Below are 12563 nucleotides of genomic sequence, written 5' to 3' on the forward strand. Positions count from 1 at the left end.
CAAAACAAAAAAAAAAAGAAGAGAAAAATAAATCTTCACAAAACCGCATACTGGATATAACACCTCGAATATATAAATATTTGATGATAAACACTGTTTTGCAATAAAAATTCTTTCAATAAAATTGCTGCTTAATTAGTTTATATTTTCAGCAGTCCTCATTTATAGTAGGTCAAAATTTTGGCTGCATTAATATTGGTTAAATATTTTGAATATTTTTTGCCACTTTTTTTTGAATATTTTATTTATAACAATAATAAGATTTTTTTTCTTTTGCTCTAATATAAAGCCTTAAATTGCTGTCAATACTTGCCTCCCAACGCGTGTTGTCCAACACCAGCGGTTTGCCGCATTTCGTGCGCGGCTCTTTGGTCACCTGCGGTTCACAAGTGATGATTTCCGATTTTGGCAACTTGTCTTTCTTGCTCTTGAATATTTTCAACATTTTGTCGGCGTGCAATTTAATAACACTTGCAACTGTGTTGCTGTTGTTTTTATGTACTATTTTCGTAGCAACAAATTGCAGTACGAAATKTATTTATTTTTGTATTTTTTCTACCAAAATCTGGTAGATATGGCAGCACAGACCGCGTGCACGGCGCTAGTGATAAAGCCTTATTGTTTTTATGTAATTTTGCGGCGCTGATGTAATATTTCTAGATTGCGAAAACAAAATGTTTTTATTTCATTTGAGTTTGTAATTCAGTTAACGGTTAATTAAGTCGCAAACACTGAGGCACTCGGCGATTTCTGCCGCTGACTTTGACCAACGCGCTGTGACGGAATGATGCAGGCGAGCAGGTTTGTATTAGATAATATGCATTTTGTTGTAATTTTACGCTTTGTTTTGTTTTTGTAAAACACTTTAGTCAATGCATTTGCAATTTAACGGCATTTGCGCGACAAATTGGTTTAGACGCTGCAACAGACACATACCGCACACACACACACACACACACACGTGGGCAATGAGAAATGCCACAATTATTGCACAAATCTAGTCGGCGAATTGCATTTAATTTTGCCACCCCTGCATGCACTCCACACTTCACCCAATGGCGACACACAATGCTGCTTTCGGTTTGGCGTACTTTTTTAGTAGATTTGCAATTATTTTTTGTTGTTATTGTTCTTTAATTAATTTTCAAGTGAGTCGTGAGTCGTGTGTCTGCTGGTGACTTGAGACGCGAAAACTTTCTCAACTAACCGAAAAACAATAATTACACCTTTCGAAACCACATTCGTTCAAAATAAAAAATAGTATATTTTTCCTCTATATTTCAACTTTATGTTTTAAAAACTTTGTTGTTGCTTTGCAAAATACTCCGTACGAGCGCTGCGAGCAGTTGCACGTACCAAACACGAATATTCACTGGCGACTCAAGGAAATCGCTAACAACAGCACCAGCGGCACGAAAACGAACGCGCAAGCAAAAAGAAAAACAAATCGGAAAATAAATGAGTTAAAAAAGCGAAATAAAACGTAATGAAAAAGCAATGCTATCAGCGCCAGCCATAGCAATATAAACACACGCTGGTTTAGTGTGGCTCAATATTTTGCTTCGATTGCAATTCACCTTCCTGTGTGCGCGCGTATGTGTGTGTGTGTGACTATGATGATTTTTATTGCTCGCTCGCTTTCGTGTGTTTATTATTGTTATTTTTTAAATACCTTATCAGTACCCCCTTCTTCTGCTTTACTTATTTTCATCATCTTATTTTGGATCGCACAAAAAATTGCCTGTATATTGTCAATTTCACTGCAAATGAGATTGAAAGCGCTGATAGCGGTTGATATTAAAGCTTAAGATCCGAACGGGCTTCTGCAGTCTTTCTGGCTGTCTGCCTCAACTACTGTGGCGTGAGTTACTTTTTATCTACGTTCCAGTCGTCATTTTTCGATTGATTGATTCGCCTTTTTGGCGTTGCCAATTTATGACCTCTGATTTTGTGTGTGAGAAGTGACTCAATTAATTTTGCCTCAATTCAATACACTACTTTTTAAAATAGTATAAAAAAAAACGGCCGATTAAAAGAAAAAACAAGAAAAATTTAATATCCCGTGTCCAAACAGCGTAAAGTTCGAAAGATGTTCGGGTTCCAATCCTTGCTAGGATCCCTTTTGTCACTCATTAGCGGTAAATTCACACGATTCTAGCAACTTTAGTCGGATAATTTTCTGCAATCATTTTCATATCACAGGTGACAGAAGAGTCCATGTGTGAAAAAATTCTAAGTAGTTTAAGTAAAAAAGTTATACATATCTCCGTTTTGTAAAGTTAGCAGCCAAACTAGAAATATTTGCCTTTAAAGTTCGAAATTAAGCATTTTAACAACGCTTTGATTTCGGTTCGTCACCACGTCCAGGACAGACATCAACATCAACTGATGATTAAGACGCCAATAAAATAAAAGAATTGGTGTTTGAGAATCGGCGATTAACAGTTAGAAATCTTAATGCCATCGTCGAAAGCATTTTAAAAGATCATTCGGGCCTTATAACAGTAAAACGCGACTGATTCTAAAATCAAACCATTTTTTCGAAAAACAGCGTCGCGTTAACGTCTATGAAATAATACTTTCCGACTACCAGGATATCATGAAACGTATTCTTACTGGCGACGAATCTGGATCTATACTTTCGAAACGGAAACACAAGATCAATGGGCTGAATATCGTGGCAAATGTGAGTCGAAGCCGAAAAAACCACGACAAAGAAGGTAAAAAATTAAGGTTATGTTGGCATTTTTGTTCGAATATCGAGATAAGGCTCCGAATTCCTTCCGACTGGGCAAACTGTCAGCAAGGAATACTATTTGAGGGTTATGTGTGGTTTGCCTGAAATTTTCTTAAAAATAGGCTGGGATTATGTGGGCGACAGCTCTCGATTTTTGTACCAAGTTGATGAACCGTTGCATACTGCATTGATTCTTCGTGAGTTTTTCGCCATTTTTTCAACCAATATCGTGCCGCAACTATCGTATTCCCGTGATTTAGTTCCGTTTGACTTCTGGCTATTCAGCAAACTCAAACGATCGCTCCAGGGAAACCGTATTGAATCATTTGAAGATATTGGACACTCTTTCCTCAATTCACTGGATAAAAAGGAATTTCGTGTGTTAATAAAACATAACTTTCCCGGGTGAAAAAATACTGTTGAATGCAAGGTTTGGATTGATCAACATTATTTGGACTCTGCACCAGGGGAATTAACCGTTGACAAGTGTTTTGCTAAGTTTGAACGGAGCAAAATGAACCCCTGAAAAGGTTGCTACCGACGAAAACATCAAAAAAGCCCACAAAATAATTTGCCCATTTAATGAAAAATTCTAATCGTACAAAACTTGAGTCCAAATTTGTAACACGATTATAGTTGGATACCACTATTATATTCGACAAAAGAATCGTATGCAATATTCTTGAATTATTTTTCAGTGAAAACACTTTTTTGCCACATTTTCGCTTTTCTCTGGCAATCAATTTAAAGTAGAATAACAGTTAATAAATCAACTGCAATAATATGAATAGCCAAGTTTTGCGATAACATTAATATCTTCAACAAACAAGCAGAAAGGAGTTTACTATATGTATATTTAAAGACATTCTCCACTTAAATATAAGCGCATTCGTACACTCCACATGGCCGAATGCCCCTGAACCTGGTTATTTGCATACATAACTACCTACATGTGTACTGCTATGTGCACAATTTTGTTTTTGCTTTCGGTGCCAGTTATTGTCGAACAATTAAGACTACTTGACAACTTCGGCCACGACAATCGAAATACATTTTTTTTAATATGTATGAAAACGGTGCCGCAGATCAGTTGGTCAAGGCTGAGTTAGGCGGATAACCTTAAATGAATCATATATTTGTATGTATTTATATAAAAAATTATTAAGTAAAAGCTGATTGGATTTATCAACTGAAGTAGTGTACGGTGATGTACAGATGGCAAAATGCTTGGCTACTTTCGAGAAGCGTCGAAAAAAGGTAAAATTTGCGGCCTTAACTAAACTAAGCTTCTTGTTAATTTATTTCGGCTTTATATGCAGTTAAACTTGTTAGGGGTCTGTATTTGAATAGAAAATTAATGCTTGAAGGAAAGCAACGGCAGGTGAGAGGGGTCAGCTCAATGCAAAATGCGTTTAAAAAATTTAGCTTTTGTTGATATGGGAAGATTTAAACGAGTAGTCGTAAGAATACCTTGTAATGAGGAAACGGAAATGGAATTATTATTTTCTTGTAGGCCTTATTGGATAAGGGAAATACTAAATTTGCACAAATAATTAATAAAAAAAACAAGTAAGGAAGGGCTAAGTTCAGGTGTCACCGCACATTTTATACTCCTGCAACATACCAGGATCAAAACCCTTAGAAAACTATGGGAGTTTCTGATAGTATTGTTACGTTTGTATACCATCTTCCCAGTAACAAATACTAAGAAAATGTGCCCTGGGTTCCTTTGAGGTACCTCACATACAATCACCACTCATAGGAAGTAAGTGAACCAGATGGTCGAGAATTCTTCTATTTGTTATATAGGAGGTAGGTCAAGTTTTCCAATTTGAACCATTTTGGGTACAAAAATACACTGTTGTGCAAGAGTGTGTATGAAAATCAGAAACTACATAAGCAACATCTTTTTTCTAAAGAGCATGTTTATCTCCGTTATTAAAAATCAAGTTCATTGAAAGTTATTGCCTTCCAGAAACCGACCTGCGGAGCATTTTGAACTCCTTGCTCCAAAAATAAATTTATTGAAACGCACTCACACGCTTTAGTTTTCGACAATCTTATCGACTTTATGGCAAGTTATTGCCCACAATTTCATCGAACACACACGCTTACAACATTCTTATCAAAATGAAATGCGCAACTGATAAGATACGGTCGGTGTACTTAGCATGACAATATCGTAAGCCAACTGTTTACCAGCTACAATATCGATAAGGAAATAGATAATAATCATAATTTTTGTAAGAAATTGTTTGCGAAAAAGCAACGAAATATTATATATTTATGCAGAAATATTTACTTTCAATGATTGAAAAAAAAAAAAAAAATTGAACTTAAAATAAACAAATAAAATTCCATTAAAACTGCTTGCTGTTGTTTATCATCAATTTATCTTGCGAGCCAGTGTGAGACAGAATGTCTATCCCCGCTGAATGAGTGGGTGTAAATAAAGGTGGTAATGAATTAATGTGAGCGCTGCGAAGTCAAAGCTCAATTGTAATAAGATCATCAAGGCAGTTTCACGAGAAGACGCGAGCGAAAATTTATTGCAAATTATTTTGATGTATGTACTACAAATACAAAGCATAGCGCAGGAAAATGAAAATTAATAATAATAATTAATATTAGTTGATTGAAGTGGCGAGAGCAGCCGGTAGCAAAGTCCTAAATATTAGATATGTATATGTACATACATTTTAGATAAACACAATTTAGATGAATGTGGCAGAAATAAACAGTATATAAACTGTAATATACATACACTGTATGTATTACATATGAATGTATGTAGGTATTGCGGTTGTTGACATACAATGTGCATACAGTGCAAGTGGATATAATATATGAGGTGCCCAAAAGTAATTGACCTGATAATTTTTTCCATTGGAAACAGAAAGTTCGATTTTTTTTTTTTTGGAATAGAGTTGCCAACTACACTTCAAATCGAATTTAATTAATAGAGTTATGTATTTTTAAAAATAGTTTGTTTTAAAGTTTGAAATATTATTAAACGTATTTTTAATAATCATTTGGCAATTAGCCTGAAATAAAATATGCTAAAAAATATGATATTAAAAAAAAAAATTTCCTTTTTTAATATTTTGGGAAATGTTGCCACTTATTTGAAATATTATTATTTTTAAACAAATTAAGTATTTTAACAATGATTTGTCAATTAGCTTGAAAAATGCTAAAAAATCGATATTTTTTTTAATTACTTTGGAAACTTTGCCACGTAATAATAATATTATTATTAAATAAAATTATTTTTTGGCAATTAGCAATGCTAAAAAAAGTGACGTTTTTTAAAAACTATTTTGGAAAATATTGCCACCTATTTTCAAATGTGATAATTATTATTAAATAAAAATATACATTTTTAATAATAATTTGTTAAATAGCTTTAAATACGCAAAAAAAAAATAAATTTTTGGGAAAATGTTGCCACTTATTTTTAAACATTATTGTTTTTGAAAAAAAAATTTTATTTTAAATAATTATTTGCCAATTAGCTTGAAATATGCTCAAAAATATTTATCTTAAAAAAAAAAAAAGAAATTGGTAAATGTTCACTTATTTTCAAATAGTATTGTTTTTAAAAAAATTATGTATTTTATATAATGATTTGCCAATTAGCTTGAAATATGATAAAAATCGATATTTTTTACATTTTGAAAATTATTTTGGAAAAATGTTGCCAATTATTTCAAAGTCTCCAGTATTTAGTCATATGCTTAAGATATGTAAGTATATAAGGTATTTCTAGTAATATGTATTACAAAATTTAAATTGAGTAGGGTTGCCATCTGATTTTGCTTTTGAATATTTATTAGTTATTTATTGGTTAAAAGTTTGAAAGATTTATCAAAACAAAACATGGTTGGAAATTAGATATTTTTAAATGTTTATTTTTTAAATATTTCGGGGTTACCATCAGGGTCTTGGGCTATAAAAATATGAATTATTCTAAGCCTTTTAAATTCTTCCGATAATGTAACACGTTTCAACTTGTAAATACGCGACATATTCCAGGCATATGTATACACCATTAATTTCATACCATAATTAGAGAATTATTTTGAAGTTTTGTAGGTTAAATATTTCAAGCAAAATTTTACCCTCAACTAATATTTTATAAACCGATTTTAGTCAAAGAATGTTGTTTGAAACACATGCGCTTCGAAAACTATATAGACGAGTCTAATTGTTGCATGTCGGTTGTAAATAGAACTAATTTGAAACTGTAAAAGCCCGTGTATGTCCCATCTCAGTGGTATACTCCCGATTAATTAATGTCTAATTCCAATTCATAAGCATTGCATCAAACTATATGACAAGATAACTGTATTGCATTCTTATTGCGCAAGCATGAAATGTGCATAACTGACCTAATAGACCCACTCATTCATATATAGACTATGCTGACATAAATTGAACAATCGCGAAAAGCTTGCAATATGCAACAGCAACAAAGGGAATATCTATTAACATAGTGATCCGCACATGCCACAACTGTCACATACGGGAATTTACAGCGGCAACCATTAGCAAGGAATAAATGGTGATCGAGTGTGATCGAGGTTGGTTGGCTGTCAATTGTCAGAATCACTTTCAATTGCATTCTTCAATTGGTTAAAGAAACGATTGTGCTTCGATCAGCACCGACGCGCATGCACACCGAGCACACGGAGCACCGGTATGCGCTGGGCAAAGGCAGCCAAAGCGCATAGCTGAAAATAGGCTAACAGCCAAAGGCACTTGGAATTTGAGAGAAACGCGGTCGGGGGTTAAAAGTTTCGATGTCAAATTTCGATCAGCAAAATGCAATTAGGAATCAGCAAATGGGTGGATTTTGTGGCTGTAGAAGATTTGTGCAATAAATAAGACCGGCAACGCACAATAACGGGGGCTTAGGTATAAAGGTTGCCACTTTTTCAATTTAATTACCTGCCATAATGTTTTTTGAGCTGTATTTAAGACATATTTCTATAAATAGTCACTTTCAATGACAGTCTGAGCCTTAGCAGATGTTTATCAGCGCAAGGCTGTGTAAGAAACCCAGACATTCATTGCCCTTGACTATACAATTACATACACACGCCGTATGTTAGGCGCACCCATTTGGCGGCAAAGTGCCGCAAGAACCGGATCCAATAACGTCATAAATGACAAGCCTTCTTCTTTTGCACGAACAGATCACTTTTGTATGAAATAAAAAATTAATTACTGATCATTCACGCCATCAATAACCATTTGTGCACGTGTATGGCAATCGATGCGTCATACAGATCGTTTTTTTTTTTTTGCTTTACTGAGTCGATTCGGCGCCGATCGCAGCAACTCGGCCTAACGTATGGCACGACTTGGCAAGAACTGAAGTAGCGCGACCTCCACAAGCAGCATCGTACGCTCTATGGGCTCTTGAACAGTTTCAAGAAGATCCGACGTTTTCGAGCCAAATTTTGTTCAGCGCTGAGGCCCGTTTCTAGCTTAATATGTTTGTAAACAAACAAAAACGCCGCATTTGGGACGAAGTGCAACCTGAAGAGATGCAAGAGCTGCCATTTTGTACAGAAAAACCAATGGTTTGGTGTGGTGTGTGGGAAGGTGGAATCATCGGTCCATATTTCTTTAAAAATGATGCCGGTGGGAACGTAACCATCAATGTCGACCATTATCGCGCTATGATAACTAACTATTTGATGACTGAAATTGAAACTCTGATATCGGCGACATTTGGTTTCAACGAGTCGACGCCACTTTTCACACATCACATCAATCAATTGATTTAAAGAGAGAGAGAACCTCCCGCGAGCATATAATTTCACGTTTTGGGTCGGTCTATTGGCCACCTAGATTGTGTGATATCACACCGTTAGACTTTTTCCTTTAGAGTTGTGTAAAATCGGAAGTCTATGCGGCCAATCCCGTCTTGAAGCAAAACATAAAGCGTGTCATTCGCAAATCACCAGTCGAAATGCTCGAACGAATCGTCGAAAATTATTGAAAGAGATAATCTTCAAAAAATAAATGCCAAGGCATGTTCTTTCGAACCTTGAAATGGAGAATTCTTTAGATAGTCGTCAAAAGCCAACTGTGCTGAATATTATATTCTTATTAATAATATTAATAAATTTTTGAAAATTACTTTCATATTAAAAGGTTCACCGCTCTTCCAATCATTCTTCGAAAAACCTAACTTTGTTAGCCAAGTCAACAGGAGTGTAAACACACCCGAATGACAGCGTCATTAGATCGCTTCTTCAGTATAATTCTCATATGCCTGCGAATAACGGTGGACTTTTGCACCCACCGGTGCCTATCGTCAGTTGATATTATCGATATTGCGCAGCAAATAATAAATAACAAATAAGGCAGGTTCTTTTATAAATATTAGTGAGCCAGCGCATTCATTAAAACAAAGAAACGATGCGCTTGTCTCCGGACACACTCGCACTTTAGTCTGACAGTAGCTTTGTGCTTTCTAAAAAACGTAATTTAATCATTCTGTCGACTGTCAAGCAAAAAAGTTGTGACACACAAGATTGCTTTATTTCCACAAAACTGTTTTTTTTTTTTTTGTAATAAAACAAAGCAAAATGCATTTACGCAGTGTCTAACAGTGCGATTAGTACACACCCTTAATTGAACTTTTGAAAGTTATAAAATGCGTTTTAAGGCTCACGCTTTGTTTGTGCGTAAATTATGAGCAAATTAAGTAATTTAGTGCGGTCTTCGGTGTCAGTGTAATGACGCCTTCATGGAGAGATTTGTCGCTGTCGATAAAAATAACACATTTGCGATAATTTTGTACAGAGTGTGATATTTATAACCGAAAAAGGAAAGAAACTTAACTGTCTTCGTGCGAAAAAATTCAGCGTAGACATTAATTATTTTACAAATTCATTTAATGACAATCACATGACTGCAGAAAGCAATTAATGTAAGATGAATTGCGTCACAATATGACTGCGGAATAGAAAAAAAAAGTTAGCGCGATTGTGCAAGAAGGAAGGGCTATACTTGAAGACGAAAGAGTCAGAAAATTTTGAGTTATTGTAATTCAATAAACACTTCATAAATGATATACAAATTTACGAATGATAAGTTGAAAAATATGTTTTTAAGTTTCCATTGAAAAAATATGTCGTCAGGGAACCTAATTATGACTCATTTCGTTTGCCTTACAATTCATATTCTAAAGTATTAAATAGTCGATATTTACATTCAGACATAAAAGCCCCGGGGTAAATGATATTTAAAAAAAAAATTTTTTTCTAAGTTCGTAGGACTGTCCTTAACTCTATGCCAAATGTAAGCGCGATCTGTCAAGCAATTTGGTTACAGCAGCTGCTTTGGTCGGTACACCTCAGTAGTGCATTACGATTTTTACAATGGATAAAAATATCGAACAAAGAATTTGTCTCAAATTTTGTTTTTTTCTTTAACCAAATTTCGAGTGCCGAATTGTTGCGAATGTTGGGAAAAGCTTGCGGTGATTCAGTTATATCAAAACACAAGCTTAGGAATGGTACAAAGCCTTCAAAGACGTACGAGAGATCGTTGAAGATATGTCTCGTGCTGGACGAACTTCGACCTCTTCAACTGGTGAAAATATTAAATAAGTGAAGGATATTATGCTTAAAAATCGTCAGGTATGTGTCAGAAAGAGAAAGAAACAAGAGAACTCGAAATATTGCGTGTAAAAGGCGTTCTTGTTCGACTCGTCTCGATAAAACTGAATTTTCTTCAAAAAAAGGGACGTAAACAAGTCTCTTCGAACATGCTTGACCTTGCGAATCCCGATCCCACATTCATGGAGAGCATTATAACCCAAGAGAATCATTTATATATACCATATTATCACGCTATATAACTCGATTAGTTTTAGGTGATACAACCAACTGTTGGATGAACAAAAATATGATATTTTGTAGCAACATATTGCAAGTCGTTAAGTTGATGTTATTGTTTGTTTTTCTGTGAAATTTTAATTAAGAAAATTTTAAACTTAATCGAAGAAGAGTTTGTTTACATTAACAAGAGATTTCAACAGCAAATGCTTATGAACATTAGTATTTAATTTATGATAAAAGTAGGCCTGAATATCGATCTAGTTCAATGGAATCAATAAAAGTAGCAATATCTTTTCTCTCACACGATTTCAGCACTAAAAACGCGTAATACTATATAAAACAAGCAAAATTGCAAAATAAAGTGTTAATATTTTCATTTTGTTTACACACATCTAATGAGCAATTATTTAGAGATGCTAAGCATGGAATTTCTAAATTCATGTACAGTTTATTAGGCACTGCAGTTCATTTACAGCGAAAATTCGCTTCAAATTGTTGCTTTTTTTCTACACAACCCGCTACTTCAGAGTAAATACATGGTAATATATTACAAAAACAAATACAAATAAGAGAAAACATTAAAAAATGCGTGTAAACAGCGGACGCTGGCGATGTTTATCGAAATGTTTCAACACCACAGGCCGCTGAGCGCGTTCATTGCACGCAGTCACACATATGTATAGCCACACACACCCTCATACATATGTATTGTATGCAGATCGCTTATTGTGGCTTGTTGCCCTCTCAGCAGCGCTGGAAATGCTAAGTGCGGCCAATGAAAGTTCAACCGTAACAATTCACGCAAATTCCAAACAAATCGCACAAAGTCGACAGCCATCAGCCGATAAATATAGAAATGTTAATACAGCGACTAAACAAGTTCGCATCAATTATCCGCATACACAAACACGCACATTTGCACGGCGGCAGCTAAAAAACAAGCACTGAAAATATGTTAATAGGTGAGAAACGCCGGCAGCCGCGCTGACTCCGAAAACGCACACCGGGGCGTATGAGTCACCGAATTATGGTGAAAAAASTTGACGTCAAGATGACGGATTGAATGAAAGCGAATATGCTCGCACAAAAAAATGCAAACATTTTCAAAATATTGTATATGTGTTTACATTGCATATGTGTGTTTTGTTTGTATGTTTCTGTATTAACGTTTCCTCCATACAAGTAGCCTCTACTCTGTCTGCTGTCTGTTAATTGCGTTAATTGCATTGCACAAATTTACCGTTATTAATATTTATTGCATTTGCTTAAATGGAAAGTGAGCGCAAGTGTTTCGTAATTAACAATTTCACAATATGACAATTTTAATAACTTGCAAACAGCTGATAGGCTTATTATAAAAAAAAAAAGAATGGTAATTTAATTATAAAATAATTTGCCTAAATACATACAAGGTGCGTTTCAAAGTAAACAGGAGTTTTTGAATCTAGCGTCCTCTGGTGGCGCCATCTACACGTCGGAGAATCTGTGTTAGAATTTCCTATTTTTATCGATTGCCCAGTGAGAATTTCATGACATTTCATTGATTGGAACTGAAATTATTGCGTTTTAAGTGTCAGTATGTTTGTGTTATCGGTGCGAAAATGATCTTTGAACAATAAGCCAACATTAAATCAGCCGAAATCATCATTAAGATTCGATTTATCGCATTTTGCCGAACATTTGGGCTTACGAAAGGTGTGTGCACGCTTTGTTACGCATAAATTGACTGACAACAAAAAATTGCTCTCATCGATCAACGCTTGTGACCGATTATTTGACCAGGAATCACATTTGAATCATTAACCACTCCCCGTATTCASCTKATATGGCACCGTGCGACTTCTTCCTTTYCGGAAAAATTTATTTGTCCATGAAAGGAAAGCGTTATGCAGCCGTAGAGGTCATTCAAAAGGCTTGCACCGGCACACTGGCGGCCATACCGGCCAACGAGCTAAAACACTCGTTCG

The 12563-nt window shown here is 34.9% G+C and overlaps 1 protein-coding gene across 6 annotated transcripts in view; it reads right to left on the bottom strand.

Moving 5' to 3' along the window:
* LOC108970161 (ubiquitin-conjugating enzyme E2 W) overlaps window positions 1–12563 on the bottom strand; it is a 40021-nt gene that overhangs the window by 5964 nt on the left and 21494 nt on the right. For 2 of the 6 annotated variants that reach the window (XM_018935364.1, XM_018935363.1), the window contains exon 2: window positions 314–656. The exons of 2 other annotated variants lie outside the window; for them this stretch is intronic. In XM_018935364.1, the coding sequence (XP_018790909.1) occupies window positions 314–445 (132 nt within the window). In that variant the 5' untranslated portion in view covers window positions 446–656. Of the gene's footprint in view, window positions 1–313; window positions 1366–12563 lie in introns of those variants that run through there. 2 more of the 6 variants (XM_018935365.1, XM_018935362.1) reach the window with 2 other exon arrangements.

This window comes from Bactrocera latifrons, unplaced genomic scaffold, assembly GCF_001853355.1.
Source record: "Bactrocera latifrons isolate USDA-ARS-PBARC rearing strain unplaced genomic scaffold, ASM185335v1 scaffold_287, whole genome shotgun sequence".
Taxonomy (NCBI): Eukaryota; Metazoa; Arthropoda; class Insecta; order Diptera; family Tephritidae; genus Bactrocera; species Bactrocera latifrons.